The sequence below is a fragment of the Diabrotica undecimpunctata genome, chromosome 7, assembly GCF_040954645.1.
Source record: "Diabrotica undecimpunctata isolate CICGRU chromosome 7, icDiaUnde3, whole genome shotgun sequence".
Lineage (NCBI taxonomy): Eukaryota > Metazoa > Arthropoda > Insecta > Coleoptera > Chrysomelidae > Diabrotica > Diabrotica undecimpunctata.
In genome coordinates this window covers 34,483,259-34,504,987 of record NC_092809.1, presented here as the reverse complement: position 1 = coordinate 34,504,987, position 21,729 = coordinate 34,483,259, and the positions used below count along the sequence as shown (strand labels likewise).

At 32.9% G+C, this 21,729-nt stretch overlaps 2 protein-coding genes across 2 annotated transcripts in view; one reads left to right on the top strand and one right to left on the bottom strand.

Moving 5' to 3' along the window:
* The window catches only part of LOC140445171 (5'-3' exonuclease PLD3-like), a 63,463-nt gene extending 45,215 nt beyond the window's left edge, over positions 1-18,248 (top strand). The window contains 5 exon segments of the mRNA XM_072537043.1: positions 7,901-7,969; positions 8,780-8,911; positions 9,330-9,527; positions 11,299-11,406; positions 11,982-18,248. Coding sequence (XP_072393144.1) covers positions 7,901-7,969; positions 8,780-8,911; positions 9,330-9,527; positions 11,299-11,406; positions 11,982-12,272 — 798 coding nt within the window. The 3' untranslated portion in view covers positions 12,273-18,248.
* The window catches only part of LOC140445172 (uncharacterized), a 28,095-nt gene continuing 24,610 nt past the window's right edge, over positions 18,245-21,729 (bottom strand). Inside the window, exon 6 of the mRNA XM_072537044.1 lies at positions 18,245-20,195. Coding sequence (XP_072393145.1) covers positions 19,942-20,195 — 254 coding nt within the window. The 3' untranslated portion in view covers positions 18,245-19,941. The remainder of the gene's footprint in view (positions 20,196-21,729) is intronic.

The window sequence follows — 21,729 nt, the reverse complement described above, 5'->3', positions numbered from 1 at the left end:
TTATTATAGTATAATACATTCCGCCTACTTTACGGTAACGAATTAAAATCGTACTACGGTTGTTGCGTATAATAGGCTGTTGCTTTTAGTACCTCCTCTTAAATCGATTCCTTCTGCTATAATGAAGTTTTATAACACTGTAGAATCAGGTATAAATTGATGAAAAAATAATTTCTCTACGAATATACTAATACACTAATAGGATTGCGTTTAACTAAATATTTTCATTGAAAAAAAATAGAAACCATGTTGTATATATATATATATATATATATATATATATATATATAATATATATATATATATATATATATATATATATATATATATCGGTTTCAAAACGTCTTGCGTCGTTGTCCGATGCCTAATTTCCACGAATTTCTATCATTCCATTGTTCTTCGGTCAAGTCTCGGGAGCTCATTGCCTTTGTTATTCCCTCCTTCCATGTTCTTTTTGGTCTTCCTCGTTTCTTACGATTTGGTGGTATCCATTTCATGGCGATTTTTGGTAGTCTTGTTTCTGGCATTCTTTGAACATGGCCATACCATATAAGTTGTTTCCTTTCTATGTCTGTTGCCAGTGATCCATCTACCCCCATCCGATTTCTTATTTCATCGTTTCTAATTCTGTCTGCTCTAGATATTCGAAGTGATCGTCTAAATACATCCATTTCTGTTGCTTCGAGTTTTCTTTTATTGCTTTCTGTTAGTCTCCATGTCTCTGTACCATAGGTTAAGCTGGTTTTTATGAGAGATTCATATATATTGTATTTTCGTCTTTTACCAATTTCTGAGCTCCAAAGAACTCCGTTAAGGCATCCAATTGTTCTACGGGCCTGGGTTATTCGTTTTCTAATTTCCCTATTGTCTGTGCCTGTGGTGTCGAAACCATGTTGTATGAGTATAAAATTACACTTTAGATATGTTGAGAACAAACATACAGATAAAGGGATGGGCAGGCCGGGCGAACGCCCGGGACGCCGATATAAAAATAAAATATATTTGTACATTCAATATTTTTTTAGATTTTATAAATTAAAATTGATAATTTTTGATGGGACATTGATTGAATAATTGTAATATTATTTATAAGAAAACTATTTAGTCAGAATGCATAACAACTGTAGGTAGGTACTCTGTATTTTTAGAATTTAAAAAATATTTCTAAAATTGACTAAAGTAATTTTGTTATTTATATTTTAAACTTATGGAGAGAATGGATAAAATGTTCGACCTTCTCATAACGATGTTATCAAAACTTGATGTTCAACCCTAAAATTAAAATTGGATATTGGAACGTAAACGGCCTCACAAACCATAGTGAGGAGATTAAGGCATTTATAAAGTTAAATATTCTTGATGTCATGATGGTCTCTGAAGCTCATATGACAAACAAGATCTATTTTAGTATGCCAGATTTTTGCACCTATGTCACACCACACCCAATGGGAAAAGGTCATGGTGGAACTGCGTTAAGCATTATATAAAACATTACGAAATTAATAAAGTGTGTGAAATCAATATCCTGGCAACCTCAATATCTCTAGAACTCAGTAAAGGACACAACGATGTCAGTTGCGTATTGCCCCCCTGGTAAAATAATTAAAGAGGAACATTTTTCTAGTTATTTCAATGGGCTTGGTCATCGCTTTATTGCAGCAGGTGATTTTAATGCAAAACATACAAGATGGAGTTCAAGATTGATAACAACACGCGGAAGAGAACTTCCGCGTGCTAAAATTTAAAGTTTAAATGAAAATAATTTGACTCCAATTTCTACTGGGCAACCAACCTACTGGCCTGCAGATAGAAATAAAATACCCGAGCTCATCGATTTTGGTATCATAAAAGGAATAAGTAACAACTTTTTAGATATTAAACCTTCCTTTGACCTTTCGTCGGACCATTCTCCCATATTTATTGATGTGATGGGACATGTATATAATACAAATAAATACCCCACGTTTTCAAATCATAAAACAAATTGGAGTCTGTTCAGATTTAATATTCAAAATTCAATTAACTTAAATCTTCCTCTTAAAACAAATGAAAATATTGAAGAAGCAGTTCATCACCTTACATCAATCATTCAACAGGCAGCTTGGAGAGCAACTCCAGATCTAAATCAGAGTAATAACTGTGAACCATAGAAACTTAAACATCAGATTAGGCATGATGGTCCCATTAGAAATATAGATGGTGATTGGGCCAAGGCCGATGAAGATAAAGCACAAGCATTCGCTAACCATCTCAGCCAAGTTTTTCAACCTCATTCCAAAACTATCTCAATGGAAGAAGAATTCATTCACAAGAACTTAGATGCACTCTACCAGATGTCACCTCCTATAGAAAATATCAAAATTAACGAAATTAAAGAGATAGTTAAACATCTCAATTCTAAAAAAGCTCCAGGGTATGATTTAATATCGGGAAAAATCTGCAAAAATTTACCCGAAGAAGAATTTCGGTTGGTTATGTACATATTTAACGCTATACTAAAGTTAGGCTATTTTCCTTTTCAATGGGAAATGGCACAAATTCTATAATCGACAGACAAAAGTTAATACTGGATTATAATTTTGGATTCAGGCAACAACATGGAACAATTGAGCAGGTACATAGAGTTGCCAAAGTAGCAAGATATGCAATTGAAAAGAAAGAATACTACACTGCAGCCTTTTTGGATGTCTCACAAGCATTTGATAAAGTATGGCATGAGGGGCTGCTATCTAAAATAAAAACTCACTTTCCTCATTCTCTATATGCACTTCTGTGATCCTATCTTACCAATCGATATTTCCAGGTAAGATACAATGAAGCAGGATCAAACATATCTCCAATTCTATCGGGAGTACCTCAGGGTAGTATATTGGGACCAAATTTATACTTACTCTTTACGGCAGATATTCCCACAAAAGTAAAAAGCACAGTTGCTATCTATGCAGATGATACTGCGCTAATGGCTTCTAGCTCGGTTCCTGTTACAGGCTGTCAAAATTTACAAATTCATTTAAATAAACTAGAGAAATAGTTAAAACTGTGTTAAATCGCAGCAAATCAGCACATATAACATTTATTTTACACAAAGAGAGTGTACCATCTGTGCGTATAAACAATACCATAATACACAAAAAAAGTGATGTTAAATACTTGGGAGTACATTTGGACAGCCGACTAAATTGGGGAAAGCATATCTGGAGAAAGCGACTGCAACTAGGATTAATATACAGGAAAATGTATTGGTTCATGAACCAAAAATCCAAATTAAGTCTACATAATAAATTATTACTGTTAAATGTATTCTAAAGCCAGTTTGGACCTACGGTATACAGATATGGGGTACAGCATCTAATTCTCACTTACTGAAACTTCAGCGTTTCCAATCTAAAGTTTTGATACATATTACCAATGCACCGTGGTATGTGCCCAATTATGTTATACATCGAGACCTTCAAATCCAAATATTAAAGACACCGTTGTCTCACTCAGTAGCACTTACAAAAATAGACTACTTAACCATCCAAATTTTGAAGATTAGGCTCTAACAATGACAATTCCACAGCAACCGGTCAATGGAAGTGATAAATTTTATTGATCTCATGAAAATCATAAAAAATGGTAACAATCGCGCAACTTATTTTTACTTAACAAATTTATAGAAACTGGCTTCATTTGTGATAAAGCACAAAAATTGCATACGCAAGCTGCTCTCTTCACCTTTAAAAGGCATTTTGATTTTTTTCCGTAGAACAATTTGATCAAAAGATATCGTATTTTTACCGTCGAGTTGATACAAATTTTTAGTTAAAAAATTGATTTCGCGCGGGTAACTGACGTGTAAAACTGCCGATCGCTTTAAGCGTTGTTTCTGAGAGAGCGGTTCATTCTACACAAAAAGTGCTAATAAACATTTTTGTTCAAAGTTGTCTCAGCTACATTATTTATTTGAAACATTTTTTCTACGGTGAACAGATTCTTGGTAAATCGATTTTTTCCGTTTGTTTTAGGGCCGAGGCCGAGGGTAAGATTGGTAAATTTTTTTGCATTTTTTTTTGTGGTTCCAAAATTGACATTCTCAGCAAAATTCAGTTTGTTCATCTCGTTTTTAAAGATCAAATCTTTGAAGACTGAACTAAAATATAAAATGTAATTTTCATTACAATCAATTGTAGCTTAACCCATATAAACACAATATTGAGCGACATGCCACAACAAAACAGTTTCGGAAGTGACAAGAACGAAATATTTACGAAACCAGGGCGGAAAAGAATACCATAATGAGCTGAAAGGAAGGAATTGATAAAGAAATGTGGAGAAAAAACCCGGAGCATGCTTTAATAGTGTAGTGATCAACTGAGGTCGAGTTATAGGTGTAAAATAATAATAATCATCTATTGTTTTGGCTTACTGGTTTATTAGCTAATTTGTTATAGTTATTCTCCTTGTATATCGTGCAGTTGAATATTAAAATCGAAACTTTATACAAGATATTATTACGTATCTACCAACTATTAGACCGATATTTCTATAATATGGGCAATTTTGGACCATTAAAGAATTTTGTAATAAACGTGTGGGTTTCAAAAATATCGATCCCTAAGATTCAAAAGGTACGAAAAGTATGCAAAATACTGAATTTGAAAGTGATGTTCTTTTGGCAAAACGTTCGTCACGCAACACGAAAACGTTTGCCGATAACAAGAGCTAGACTATTTCTGTTGTATTCTTAGTAACATTAACAATTAGAAATCCAAATAATGACTTTTAACATGCTAACGTAATAGTTTTGATCAGACAACGAATAGAGTCGTGTCGTTCGGAGATATACCAACGATTCCTGGAATCTGATTCGTTGCCTTAACTTCCGGAAGAGTGTAATGATTAATTTTCCTTGAAAGTTTCATTTCAAATCGACCAAAATATCTGCTGTTCATATAATTCGATAAGATAATGTAGATAAATCTAAAAAAAAACACTTTGAGAGAAAAATTAAATATAAACGGCTTATAAAAGCTGTTTTTGGCTCATAGCCGAACAGTGATTTTCCGCTATTTCCTATTGCTTGTTATATTTTGTTGAATCATCCTACCTATTTCTTCTTTGATCTGCATTTTTTCTACATATATAGTTTAAATGTTCTTATTTAAATATGTCTCTGTATAGGACCAATTAGGATATGCTCCATTAAATCGTATACTTCAACATTTCACTGAATTTCTGTATCTCATTAAATTCCCCGTTTATTTCATATAAAGAAGGGAACAAGGGAGTCTTTCCTTAATCTCAATTAAATCTACAATGGTACTTAACCATTTATTTTTTAGTTACTTTTTTCAAAATTTTAGAAAAATATTTAACTTCGTCTTTAAAGCACTTCTTCCTTTTCTGAGCAACTGAATCAGTCATTTAGATTTTAAATGCAGTAGACTCCCTCTATAACGAAAACTGAAATAGCAGACTAATTACCTCGTGATAAGCCGATCTTGTTATATAAGACAACAATAATATTATGAATATGTAGTTTTCTAGAGCATTAACTTCCTATAGTGAAACCATTCCGAGCAATATAAGATGCTAAATATTGTTTGAATGGCACTTTTGAAAAAGAGTTGTTTACTTTTATTGTCAAAACAAAACAAAAAATCTGTACCTACATTTTTTCCAACTACATATTTACAAAGCGTATTTTCAAGATATCAAATCTATTGCTGCTGCAATTGGAAGAAGTCGGTCATTTTTGACTGCTTTAAATTGTTCAGTATCATTCTATCTACCATATTTTATAAAAATGTGAAACAGTTGTATGCTTTTTCATTTGCGTTGTGTCATTGGATAGTTTCTTACAATTTTTAAAGCACTTTCCACATCCTGTCTGTTAGGAACTTAGATACGTAGATTCACCGCAATCATCTCCTCCAGCTTCATCACTCTCGTCACTGACGATACCACGCTCCTCCGCTGTAATCCCAACCACTCTGTGGACAGATTCGATGTAAATATAAGGGTCGAAATGTTTTGTAATGCCCCTTTGTCCGATTCTTCTCGATCGACGATGATAATACAATAAAATGTTGAAGTTGTGGAGTAAAAATTATAGTTTTATTGACAGCTACTAATAATTACACGTTAGTTATTGGTTAGGTAACTATCTATAATAAACTGTGCTCCAATGAGCTCAAATCCCCAATTTAGAATTTCACAAATAATGTATACCTCAGCACAGAGGTTAATGCTTCTATCATACTAACAAACTTTGAACTATGAGCTTACAATACAATTTAATCTAGGCCGTTATTGCAACACTTAGGAAGTTCAATTAGAAAATATATTATTCGGCAATTTATTAAGTCTGCAAGTTGCAGGTGAATGGACTCTAATTATTAAAATATCACTCGATATGTTTCAATTATACACGGTCAAACTATAAAAGGTTAAGAAGTTAAGAATAATGTGAGATTACAAATTAAGGGATTAATTTGTGATTGAACACTCTGCTAAAGGATATTCATCTTCTTCGTTTTCTACCTCAGTCCTCAGTCTCTATCCACCCCGCATGACCAAAACATTTTCTGATTCCTTTTTTTCTACGAGTGACCAGGCTTTGTGGATGAACTTTATGGCATCTAATAAAGTAACAGGGGATTATTCACTAAGGTTTTCAGGATCCGCTCAACTAAAAGTTTTCTGTAGTGAACTTTAAGGGACCTTATGATGCCATGGTCCATCGGTTGCAGAACAGACGTACAATTTAGTGGTAAAATCGGAGTTGAATGTTTTTTAAACCGTTATTTATCGGATGGGCTGTACAATTGTCAACAATTAAAAGAATAATTCGTCCGTTTCGAAGCCATTTTATCGTTGCTTCCCAAAGACAGAAAAGATCTATTTTTCACGTTGAGAACGCCTATGAATAACTGTTCTGATGAGCTTTATTAAAGCGAAATAGGTATAAACAGATACATAGACGATTTGTACGTGAAATGGAATCTTTACTGTCTTTTTCAAATTAAAAGAATCTTTTTATGCTCCAATTCTCTGTTCCCACTTTAAAAGTTCTCCACTAAAAATCTGTGCTGTCATCCACGATTTTTTATTAAATTTATATGTGACAGGAAGCTGATTCACACTTGCTGTTTCTTTTTTTCGGAACCAGGCATGTTGGCACACACGAGTACAGTTACCCTTTATTTTGATAACTTGCCACCTATGTGTCATTCATATTGTCAGTTTAAAAAAGTCCCACTCGACGGCATTGAAAACATTATCGTCACTGTAATTTTGTCTTATCCAAGTTTATGAATTCAACCACTTATCGGTGACTTCTTTGGAAACACTCTTCTTTTCACCGCAAATTTTTCCACACATAATTTCATGCCTGGCCTTAAAACGGCTCATCCGCGCACTCGATGCTTTAAAATTCTCTTTACCACAGGTGGAAACTGTGTTGCTTTTTCTTGAAGCAGTGGTTAACTTATCATTCGCAGCCTGTTTACGGAAAACCACTTGACCATTGCAGTATCGACTTTCTTATTAATTGCGGCACATATCGATTTACCGAAAAAAGACGAACCTATCTTAAGAAGATGGCAGAGTGGTATAAATTAAATAAGTACTGAAAACAAAAATAGTTCCAAAAATCCCTCGAAAAAGGGATAATTCCTCCCAAAGAACATCACAATCTTAAAAAAACTACTGGTACACACTCCCCTCCCTCTGAAGATCGCGATCGCAGCTCCCTAAAACCGTGAACCCTGTGTGTCGCTCTATATTGCCACCTACTCCATAAAATCCAAGGGAAATAGTCCATACAGTCTATAAAGACAATCGATTACCGAATGGCTCCAGTTAGGATACTCCCCCTGTTAAGATGAGAATTTTAATAAAATTTTAATTTTTTTAGGTCAAGGAATTGGGGATTGTTATTCGTAATTGCTCTTGTCTTGCCGACGACGTCGAAAAGATTTTTGAGGTAAGAATAAACAAATATTGAGATTAATTATAGAGATTTTTTAACTTTACCGTCATTAATGTAAAATTACACATGCGTGTGGTATGTGTGTTTGTTGTTCAATGAAAAGGATGTTATCCCATCAAGAGAGAGAGAGAGAGAGAGAGAGAGTTGTTATGCATCCTGATTTTAGATTTTAGATGAATGTCCAGGAATGTTGCCTTCATTTAATCTTGATGAGTTAGGGATGGAGAATAATATACCAGAAACCAGATATCGTAAAATATATTAAGATAGGACGTCTGCGGTGGGTAAAGCATGTAATGCGAATGGAACAAACTGATCCAGCTAGAAAAACGCTCCTTGATAGTTCCATTGGTCAGAGACGTGGAAGACCCAGAAAAAGATTCCTTGATAACATCGATGAAGACATGAGAAATAGGGGAATACTTGCTTGGCGGAAGAAGGCGACGGATAGGGATGTATGATGAAAAAATCTTGAGGAATTAGGACCTACACAGGGTTGTAAATCCTGTGTTGAATGTTGAGTTAGGAACGAGGACAAAACCGACTAACGTGATAATGAAATATATGTGGGATGTTGTGAAGAAGTTGAGGTTATATGTAAGTGTATGTACACGTACATGAAGTATATTTATGTATGAAATAGTTGACACGAACATATCAAATCAGTATTCGAAATAAAATAGCTTAATAGCCAAAACATTTGCAAAACTAAATTTTGGAACACAACAAAGTATTGTGTGCCCTATCAGTTGTTTTGTAGGTAGTAATAACTGTCTGTAAAATATTTTTTATTCATATTTTTAGGTCTATTGGGCCCTAGGCGCAGATAATGCTAAGATACCTCCCCAATGGCCGGCAAATCTATCTACGCAATATAATTCCCAAACTCCGCTAGCATTAGTTTACAACAACGAAACATTTCAAACATATTTTTCTGTAAGTATAAACAAAATAACTGTTTTGTTGAATTTAATTTACGGTTTAGGACGGCAAGTCCTGGCATGATTTATTGTAGGTATATTTTTAGGAAAAAGCTTCTAATAAAAATAAGATAATGCAATATAAAGATCACTCATTTTCTTATTTAAAAGAACATAAAAATTCTTTTTAATTCCAATATTTATTTACGATTTTTATTGGGAATTAGTTTAAATATGTTTATTTTGACGTTTATCTACTTCGGAAACCGTTCTCCGAAATAGAAATCCTGTACTCATTCCTTTCTTAATAGGTATATGAAATAATAAAAAAAGTGCTATTATTTTCTCATTAAAATATTTTTTCAGTATATATATTTTTTTGGTTGTTTTCTTGTCATTTTCTTGTTATTCGTCACCTATATTTATCATTCCAGAGCTCCCCGCCGCCGTTTAACCCGTCGGGTCGTACGAACGACATCCACGCTCTAACGCACGTTATAAAACATGCCGAAAAGTTCGTTTATATCGCCGTTATGGACTATTTTCCACTGATGATATACACGCCCAAAGTAAAATACTGGCCGATCATCGACGATGCCCTAAAAACCGCTGCGATAGAACACAAAATTAAGGTAAGCCTCGAACATTTTTATTTGTAAGGTTATAAAAATTAAATATAGTCGGTTCGCTACTCCCAGTCCCAACTGTCTAGTGAATTTAGTAATTATTTTTTGCGAAGTTATTTAAATTTTGACAGACTAGAAGTGGCTGGAAATTACTATACAACCAAGCACACTTGCTTATAGCCAATATAAATTATTGTAAACAAACATTTATTCACATGAAGTTTCTGTCTAGAAGAAGATATTTCTTCTATAATCTGCAATTCCCTCTGATTTAGACAATTCAGAACACAATCCTTCATAAACATGTTTCAGCACATGTTTGGGATCATCAGACAGGTATTAAAAATGTCGCTTACGTTTTACTACACAGCTTTGTAAATATTTCAATTGATTAGAAGGTTCCACTGGCTCTTCAGCTGCAGAATTATTATCACACCACGGGTACCACATTTTAAAAGTATCTTCCTAAAATTTTAACGTTTTTTCTTCAAAAAAACATTGAACGTTTACATCTATGGTTCCTGAGTTGAACTTTTTTTATACTTCATTTTCATCATATTGATAGCTGAAAATTCTTTGTAAGTTATTCTGTGTAATTCTGTCTATGGTTGTAAGCATATTGATTTACTTTTAGATGAACTGATGATGTGTATGGATTTATATATGAAACCTTTTTAATAAAGGATTGAGTAACAAGATCCCATTGTTTTCTTCTCCAATTTTGTGACCGATAACCCTCCCATAAGCAGATATCCTTGTGAACTACATTTTGTATTTCAATTGACGGTCGTACTTCTTTTTCGATATGTGTGTGATACAATGACTGGATGCAGGTTTTCGTACAGGTGGCCTGAAATAGCAGGACTACACAAGAAAAGTATGAATAATGGTGTGAAATATAGCAGAATCAGCGTACTATATACTGACGGTAAAAACACATGCAAATGTTATGAACAGGAACGGAATAACATGACATTCATCTAGATAAGCTGTAAACTTGTAAACATTATAGACATGTAGTAGGAATTGTTGTTATCCCTCCACTGTAAGTGCATTAATTCCTATCCCGAGATATCTGTCGACATTTTGTAGATTGTCAAGTAAAATAAGGACGCTTCTATTGTAATTCATTACAATCAATTTAATGTTAAGGGATATATTATTATTTGATAATTATATGGTATTAAAATAGAGTACTAATAATTTAGAGTTTTTCTTACTATTTAGCAGAAACAAATATCTTGATGCAGCATGGCAACATTGTATTGCCTTAAAACTATCTGTGTTAGAGATGGGACTCAATTTTATAAACTGTTATTTGAAGTTGCTACAATTAATTTTGAGGATACTGTGATTCAAAATTATAACAATACGAGGGCAATACAGAAAGTGGTCTATTTTACTTTGCAGATTTTTGTTTAAACAAATATATTCTTAACCGAAACAATTAAATATATGTAGTTTATCACAAGAACAATTTAACCGACATTTAAAACAGCTGTATTTGACAGAAAAAAATCGTGTGGTATATCTTTTTTTTTTTTATTATTAAAAGAGAAAAATTGTCAAAATATAAATAAATTCGTGAAAATGTAAAATAAATTGTCCAGACAGCTGGAATAACAAACCATACGTCAGTTTTCATATTAAAAATTGTCAATTAAACCAATATATTCCAATCAAATTACATTTCTCCTTGAACTGCCAGCTAAAAATGGCAAGTGTTAGTGATAAACAAGCATAACGTGCTGGGATAACAATCGATTCATCTTTCCAGGTAAAATTATTGATTAGCTGGTGGAATCATTCCAGAGCTGCAGAAGATAATTTCTTAAAATCATTGGCGACTATCAACAACGCTTATCGTGGAGTTAGCATTGAAGTGGTAAGTACATTTATTTATCTGTTTACAGTTATGCTCAAAAAAAACTTATTACTGTAAGTTTCGAATTAAATTATTTAAAATGCATTTATGACACTCTGTGAATGCCCCTTTGCTTCACCACGACCCTTGTAAGAGCCTTTATATTTTCAATGTTTTATACACCATTCTAGTTGAAATTTGTTTAATTGTAATATGCTACAGTTGATACAGTTTCATGGTCATTTTTGTCTTATTAGAATTGAAAAAGTTTATTGCATAATTGCAAGACATTTGTTTAATTCGGGTTTTAAGAAATGCTTAAAATGCTATATATTTCACAAAATCAAATTCTGCAAATTTATTCTTCTTCCAAAAACATTACAGTCCACATTGACCATTGCGCTACTGCAATTGACTGCAACATTGAAAGTCACCTCCAATTTATGGTGTCGATAAGGTTTTGCGAGTCACCTCGATCTCTCATATTTTCCTTTTGATCATCATCACTACATGACAGCCCATAAAATTTTCTAGACTTCTCCATTGTACTCCTTAATTTCTTAATGTATATTTATTAACGTTATACATTTTTTCAGCGCCGTTTTATCGTTCCCGCCACGAAAGACCAACAGAAAATCCCCTTCGCGCGTGTCAACCACAACAAGTACATGGTGACCGACAATACGGCGTTCATCGGAACGTCGAATTGGTCCGGCGACTACTTTACGGATACTGCAGGTGTATCGTTCGTCTTGCACGATCCCGTTTTCGACCGAAACACCAGCCACACTACGATCCGAAGTCAGCTACAAGGTATTTTCGAAAGAGATTGGAATTCTCCCTATGCGCACTACATGAATTTTTCAGAATACGATGACGGATATTAAAGTTTGAAAATTACGGAAAATTGTAAAGAGAGGCCAAATTCTCAACTGTAACGGTTAATGATTTGTTTAGGGCCTTACACAAGTAAAGAGAGAGGACAAGTAATGCTTAATAAACCCTCGCAAAGTGAGTCCAGTTTTAATGTGACCGCCATATTTTGGTGCCTGTACATTGCCCATGACTACCTGTCACAGGGTTGCCAGGTTTACTCATTTTTCAGTAGATCTACTGATTTCAACTTCAATTTACTGTTCTACTGAAACAATATATCGATCTACTAAACACTATGTAATAATAAAATCATGTTCAAAAAGTGATTCAGTGGTCATTTATAAATTTTGAAAAAAATCCATTTATTGATATATATATATATATATATATATATATATATATATATATATATATATATATATATATATATATATCCATTATCCTCAATCTACTGAAGAAATAAAATATGATCTGGTAACTACTCTGGTGCCGGTTTAGGCATCAGTCAATTCCATACGATTACGTGTCCCCTCTCTTTCCTTGTTTAAGTTTAGGGCAATGAACCTATAACGTATTTAATTTTAGATTCTCCATGTTGTTCCAACTCACCGTCTGTTTGCCTTGAAAATCGTAGAAGGCACAAATTTAGGTATTAATCTGAATTTGGTTTCGAACATATAGAAATCTTTGGTTTTCTAAGTTTTTGTCTTTAAAAATATATCAGTTTAGACACATTACCGTAAAAATTGCATAAATTTGCATTTAAAAAAGATACATATATAATAAAAAGCATTCGAGTTATATTATAAATCAATAGTTTAGAAACACCAAAAAATTAAATAGTAAAAATATCAGTATAAATAATGGATACAAAAAGCGCAAAAGTGGATATTTATATTCTAATGGTTTTTCAATCAAAGTTTCGTAAAATTGTTAAAAAAGAAGATAAAATATTTTTGTTATCTATACAATGTGCTAACGTATTGACAAAGCATACGTTGTTTACTTCTGACAGACTTATCAAATTCTTTGTTAGTTATTTTTCATGCAGTATTTAATTTAAAACTACTTAGAATAAATATACGATGACCAAAAACGATTTGATCGAGGCTAGTGAATCGATGTGAAGAACGGCTATTTTGTGACGCCTTTTCCTCGTGGTCCTAGTACAGTGACACTCGTTTCAGCATTTTACTATAAAAAGTAATACAACGTCAGTGTAGAAGCTTCGCTTCAAAAAGTAGTCTCTTAGGAGAGCTAAAAAACTGAAAAATAATTAGGGTTTGCTTAGTAACAAATTTTTGTAACGCCATCCGTTTTCAAGATAAAAAGTGGTTGAAGAAAAAAAAAATGTTACAAATTTTTTTCGATTAAATTTTATACGAATATGTTTTGGAAGCAGATTCATCCCATGACTTTGTTTTTCTATCTGACTCTTATAGAGGGCGGTAGTTACAAGCTTCGTACGAAGCATTATTTATATTATTAAGCATAACTTTTTAAGGGTAGAATTATTAATCAAAACTCCAAGTGAACTTAAACATCATACAATTTTTCAGGAAAAAGATACTCTTGGTAAAACTCGATACTGTGTACCGTTTTCGGAATATTTTGATTTGAAAATGATGAAGTAATAACCTATGCTGGTTAAAGTAATGAAAAAGTTATAAATTAAAAAAATCACAAGAAGAAAATTAAAATAAAGACTAAGAACATAAAATAAAATTCAGTTAGAGTAAGTGTTCAAAATGTCCTCCGTTTTCACGAATACACAAGTCTATCCTTTTTTTTTAAGAATCCATTAATCTTCTATACTGTTGGGGATCAGCTATGATGTCATTAAGGTTGCCAACAAATTATTGCAGAAAACCTTATCTTAAGCTTATTACAAAGTCATTTGTATTTAAGTCTTTTCAGGTAAGTTTTGAGAGGTATCTACCATAAACAAATAGACCAAAACAAAGGACTATTTGTTTATGGTTATATCTGCTACCTGCTTTTGTTAGTAATCCCATCAAGTATATAGTATAACAACAACAAGTATATACAAATACAAAAAAATATAAAATTTCATTATAATAAAATTTATTTAAAAATTCCTTTATAATAGGTATAATATTAAAAACTCTATCGGGCTACATCACAGAACGTTTTCAGAATTAATATTCCATTATCAGTGCTATCCTAAAAGTATAACCATAGATGTACATGTTAAAAGCCACTAAATACATAGGTAAAAGCCCTTTAAATGTTGTTGAATTAACTTTGAATTGCATTATTTAACTTTATAAACTATGATGTTTAAGTTACAACAGGAATGAATAACATGGCAACGTAAGATTCTACTGGAGGTTGCTAGTCCTGAAACGAAGTGTCTACGAGGACTTGTTGACAGCAACTGATTGCCAGTTCATGGTTCAGATTGTTCATTATAATATTGCCAGTAGTTTTAGCAAAATCGTAAAAAAAAATGTAACATTTTTTTTTTTCAACGCCCTATATCTTGAAAACGGATGGCGTTACAAATTTTTCAGTTTTTTACCTCGCGTAGAGACTTTTTGAAGCGAAGCTTCTACACCGGCGTTGTATTACTTTTTTCTCTACAGTAAAATACCAGTGTCAGAGACGAGTGTCACGGAACTAGCGCCACGAGGAGAAGGCGTCACGTGTAGCGTTACAAAATAACCGTTCTTTACATCGATTACCCCAATTTTTTCAGTTTTTTACCTATTCTAGAGGCGGTGTTAGGGTTTTTTTAAATCACCCTGTATGAGAATAAGCCACAATCCTCAAAATATTTCGTTTAACGTTTGATTAATGTAAAAGAAAAATGTATCTGCATTGCCCTAAACTAATAGTTTACCCAAATTTCAGTATATAATTTAACTACTAAATTATTCGTTTTCTGCAATTACTCTTGAGACTTTGACTCTGCTGAAACGAATCACTGAATGCGAAACTTCCTAGTGATCCAGATCTGTGGTGTTAAATGAAATGATTGACAAATTAACTATAACCGTGTGTGAGCAATTCATAACAATCATCGTACGAGAATTTATTTTAGTTTTGATAAGATTACGTGTAAATAGTAATAATAAGAAACATTCAAATCTTTGGTTTGTAATTTTTTATAAGCCTTTTTCATTTTTATATTGTTGCAGTTTATGCGTCATTGCAACATTGTAGTTAGTGTCTTAAAAGGCGTCTGGGTTAGAGTTGGGAAGTAATTTTATAAACAGTTATTTGGAATTGTTACATTTAATTTTTATGCTAATGATTCAACAATTCAAATTATAACAATACGAGGGCAATACGGACAGTTATCTTTTATTTTGGAGATTTTTGTGTAAACAATGTAACCAGCTGGCATGATTGTGGCTAGTGTTTTTGGTATTTTAGAAAACATGAGCGTACTTGGGAGAAAAATTCATGTATTAAATCATCTTTTATTAATTAAAAGAGGAAAATTGTGTAAACATTAAAAAATCGTAAATTTTTTTATATGTATATTATGGAATTCTCGTAAAGAATGTAATTTTTATGTTATTTTAGGTAATTTTTAGAGAACTATTATACAAACTCAATTAGATCAATTAACATATTACTTTGCTCATGAATAAATTGGATTGTGATATCGTCAGTGCACTTTAAAATATCCACAGTGCGTTAATTTTTCAATTAGGAATGAGGTATTTAGTGGTAAATGCTGCAATACTGATGGGAGTGGTGGGGTGTCTTTGACTGAAATGAAATAAACTGACACTAATTTTTAATTGTTAGGTCTTTAAGGTAATTTTATTTCAGTAGTTCACGCTTGTACATAAAAAATATACTGTTCTTTAAAATTTGATACTATTGACAATTATCTTAATATCATTATATTAAATATTATTTTTTATCCCTGGCAATATTCAAAAAGATTTTAATAAAATGTTTTAAATAATAATATGCACGTCCTTCTCGAAAATGAAAATAAACGTATCACCACTGCTGAGTCGCCACGAGTCAAGCGATGTTGCCATTTACATAGGCTATACCTAATCCTACAATTAATGCACTGTATATTGTTTTGTAGATTTCGCTAGAACGTGATTAATAGATACAACGATTAAATCGAGTAATATATTAAAAAAATATTTGTAGTATTTTTAGTAATTTTGATGAAAACTTATACTGCTCCACATTAGTGCTGAGGTCATGATGTCTATGTTTGAGGTTATGGTCACTTTTGGAATAAAAAGTTGTTTCGTTTTAAATTTTTAAACTTTTTTGGTTTATTTATAATAAATATTAAGAAAATATTTCGGAAAATCATTGTAATTACGAAAAAATTAAGTTTTTGAAGCGAAAATAGGCGTATGCTAAACAAATGATTTTTTAAATAGTTTTACGTGGTATGTAGCTCTCGTTTTACATTTTGAACGTTTTGACGAAAACTTATAATATGACGTATTAGTGGGGACGTCATTATCTATAATTTGGATGTTATGTTTACGTCTGGATTCAGAAACCAACCGAAAAGCCATTCGTTCAAAAGTAGTTGAAAAGCAGTTCATTTTCAGGTATTTTTGAGTTTAGTTGTCCAAATTATAAAACATTTTGGAAAATAATTTAGATGCGAGAAAGGTATTTGAAAGAAAATTAAGTAATTACGTTACAAAAACGAATTTTTGAAATATTTTAGCGTGGTATGTAGGTTTCATTTTACGTTTTGATGAAGTAATATGGCATTGTATTAATGGTAACCGCATGATGTCTAATTTAAAGGTTATGATTATGTCTGTATTGAAAAAAACAAACGACAAGCCATGGTATTCCAAGAGCAGTGCATTTTCAACTACTTTTAGTTTATTTGTTGTAAGCATTAGGAAATAATTTCGAAAAATCATTTGTAGTTATCAAAAAATGCATAGACATAATACAAATAGACTAACCGCTACAATGCGGGCCCGTTCCATCAGTGCGAAAAAGAAAACTAACGCAAAGCAGTCCCTGCATCTCTTTATCGACCCCGTGACCTTCCCTTCACTAGTGTTTCAAATGGGAAGGTCATATGGGCAATAAACTCCGGCCGTTAGAAAGAGATGCAGGGACTGCTTTGCGTCAGTTTTCTCTGTCGCACTGTCTATTTATATGTCTACGAAAAAATGCCTTATTATTTTCATAAATACATCCAAACTTAAACCTTACCTTAAAAAATACATTGTGACATCACACTTCAGAATTTATTACCTGTTGTCAGTAATTTTTTAGCTAAATTATTGTTACTGTAGTTATTGGTGTACGGGAACTAGTTCTTGAATACATTTTTGTTGATTTCCGAACTCCAGTAACAAAATCTATTCGTGACATCTTCATGGCGCACAGGCACGTCGTATGTTCATAGTAAAGATCACTTGAAAATAACTATTTTGTATATTTTGATGGGATATATTTATATATTATGATAGATGTATATGATATAGTGTGTAAATAACACGAATTGTATGTTTTATATGTGTGCCTTACTGTAAATGCGTTGACACTGTAAATTGTTTAGTTATTTGTACTTTGGAACCTTTGTGTGGTCCTAATGTGATATATATATTTTTATATAAGTGCCTTAATTTTGAACTAAGAAAAACAAAAATTTCTATTCCATGTCCATGTATATTGTTGTTACTTTTCAAGTTATAAGCTATATGTTACTATTTCAAAATAACTTTTGTCATATTATTTTTTCTAGGAGAACTACTTTTTCGTTTTAATTTTTTTATCTAACAATGTCTGCTTCTTGGCTCAATGTCCAAATATCGTTGATATATTGCAAAAAGTCTATTGAGCTGAAGATAGACTAAATTATTGAGAAATAAATGCATATTAGAAAACAACGTTCCTTTTGTTTCTTTATTTGTTTGAAATGTATTGCACAGAAGTTCATAATTTTAAGGCCTTTGTATAAACGAACAAATGTTTAAACGGTAATAAATAAAAAGCATTTCAGTAAATTTATTGTTTTATTTATAAAACAAACAACAAAATAATTAAAATATAATGGAAGATTGTTATATATGTACACTATAATATATATTTATATATAAATTACTGTATAAAGTACATAAATACACATTTTTTTACATTTTGATCATACTCTATAGTACAATTGTTAGTCCTTTCAAAATGGACTTAAACACGATAAATAAATAGTTCAGTAAACGAAGTAAAGTCTGCTTAAATTGCAAAAAACAGGTACGGTTTTGATGTTAAGCCATGAAAATGCACTAGAAAAATCCAAAACTCTTAAGCACAAAGCTTCCGTTCGTTTACTCAAAACCACAGATATTTCGAGGAGTCATTGAATTCGAATACTACCCCGAGTATATCAATAGAACGGTTGACTAAACTCGAGTCCATTCAAAATGAAGACTTCTAAATCATCATGAAGTTCCAAACCCGCCAACACAAAATCCTCTCTTCCTGTCAACCTTCATTTCGCCAAACAACCACAGTGATTCACACAAACGTTTAGTTTATACAATTCTCTTGAGGAATTCCAGCTTTTAAAACTGTTACGGTAGTTCCGTAAGATTTTATTACATATAGAAAAAGTCCCTGGACAAAAATGAAGAAGTAATCAAAATCAAAAATGTTGTAGATGTCATCGAAATATCTCGTAAGGTCAGGAACGTCAGAAAATGTATATAAACAGGAAGTTGACAGTAATAGTAGTACTGAGTTCCAGTAATAGTAATAAATGAGTTCCTGAATAGTTTTGTCAATAAGATAAAGTTGTTATCAAGTATTGTAAAATGGTTTGCTATTTACAGTAAAAGTGATTTTAAAGAAGTGTATCACTATAAACTCCCATTCGTTTTCTGAAACTGAGGATACTTCCAAAAACTATTCAAATCAAATAACATTACGAGTGCTTCATTCAACAGATGACTAACTCATAAAAAATACAACACTCATGAAGTTAAACACCTTAAATATGTTTAAATTTCAAAAACAGGCACTGTTTTGCCGTTAACCTGGTTTTTTATGAATATTTAATTCAATTGAGATTTATTGTACAGCATAATCTTTCCTCTTCTGTTCAATAAATTAAGAAACAACTACACACAAACATTTCGTCCATAGAACTCTTTGAAGGAGACCAAAATAACAACACTAAAAGCTCCCGTTTGTTTTCTGGAACTGCGGATACTTCGAGAAGCTATTGAAATCGAATAACATCCCTAGTGTCTTAAAAAAAGAAATCGACTGCACCCAACTATATTCAACAAGCCGATTCCTCTTAAATTATTATCTTTTCCAATCCAGCCAGCACAAAATCTTCTCTTTCATTCAGCCGTCTTTTGCCAGGTAACCACATCAGTCCACACCCCTACCACAGTATATAACCGATGCCTAGGAAGATTTAAATCACTAGTGCTTGTGATGTTAACCGAGAATGACCACATCATACTGAAAAGTTGTAATTTTAAATAATGTGATGTAAGGATGTCTTTTGAAATCAGTGAAAGTGAATGAGTTCAGCCTTCACCTAGCAGTAACTGTTGTCATTATTTTTGTTTTAAAATGCACGATCTCCTATTATTTTGACACATACCAGAATTTTTGGCTTGTGAAAACAATTCCGACTGAATATCAATTCAGTTCTAGTAGAAAATAATTTAAATTAATAAATGCACCCGTAAATCATTCGGTACTTTCGTTACAATCAGTTACTGAATCGGAACTACTAACGTTGTTGATAATAAACCAGCTAGGTACCTGCCAAAGATTCATAACTTTACTTTCAGTTTGTTTCTCCTTTTCCTTCAGTAGTATCATGTCTCTCTGCAGTTTTTTGTGTCTTTCGTTCAACAGATGGAGTTGGTTGCACAGCGCTTGTTGTTGGGATATATATTCTTGCTGTCGATTTTTGAGAGTTTTTATTTCTTTTTCTCTTTCTGAAAAAATAAAAAATGTCATTTGACAATCAAAGTGTATATAAAAACTTTCATATACTAATTACAACATTGACATTTTCGCACAGAGTTGCCATATTGACGGAACAGTAAAAAATGTGGAGAATTATTAATCCATATATTCAGACCGACACAATGAAAAACTGTTATGACAAAAATAATGCAAACTTAATATTATGAAATTTAAATAAAAAGCAAATCCTTCTGGTTAAAATAATTATAATCACTTAGGTTGATGATTTATAGAACTGAACAAATTATTATTAAAACAATTAGTGTTTAAATTGAATATCTTTTACAGCAATTACTGATATCAGATCAGTGGTCGTCCATTATAGTGTTCTTTTGAAGACAAAAGCTCCATATAAAAACGATTTAGTTGTTTTTGGCATTTTGTTAACATATATAATAAATAATTGTTAATTAGCAGTATTTTAGATTTGTTTTGTGATACAAAGCAGATGTATCAAAAAAAATCATACCTCATACCTCAACGTACCTTTTTTTCGACTTTTATGAACGTACTTTTATTTTCGAAACATACCTCGGTCCTAGAAGGTGAGCAGAACCGCTTTCCAGCCTAGGTTGTGCATGATTCATCCAGCATGGCCACGATTATATCCGAGACCGCAACCGGGGATTGTTCGGACACCATCGCCGTCAATATCAGATATCTACCTGCTAAAAAACACCCTCCTCAACCGTGATTTACCGACCTTCTCATTCCGTGTTATCTTCTTGCTTGCTCCTGGTCCGCCTTCCCTCGGGTCGCCTTTTTTCTTGTTCCTTCCTGTCCAATGTTGTCTTTACATACATCTGAACTGCTCTCCACCGATCTGCCGACCTAGGCATCTCCTCCACCAGTTCCGTGACTTATTGCACCCTACTTCCTAGCTCTCTCTCGGGCAGGCTCCTCTCGTCTATCTATCTATCGCATGCCAATATAGTGTGTGAGACAATAGCGGATATTTCACAGGAGAGGCATTTGTCATTTTCTGCCTTTCCAAATCTGTAAAGGTATGCCCTGAAGCAACCATGTCCTGTGAGTATCTGCGTCAGGAAGTAAACCAAACGCCGATGCCCGTAGTCCATTCATCTTCTCAGATAAGGAACCAGTGACTTATGGAATTCTCCCTTTTTCCTTTTTTTTTTTAAACGTTTTGTTGCTATATCTTTATTTCTTCTCTCGTATATTCTTCATCTTTCCTTCACTAACACGTGCATCGAAATACACCAGGTGATAACTCCCAACGTCTCGGCAGAGACTGTTCTGTATGCACATGCCACCCTCAATAGACTCTTCCTATCTGCTCGAGTGAGTTGCTTTATGTACGCCTTTGTTAAAACTGCAGTACCCCAGACAGGCGCAGCGTAGTGGATGATCGATTGCACAACAGAATGAAGGGCCCTCCTCCTCTCAGTTTTGGGCCCTCCGATGTTGAGCATGATCACCCCAACGCGGCGGATCTCACCGCAGCTCTTTGAGTCACCGCCTTTACGTGCTCCCCCCCTTTCG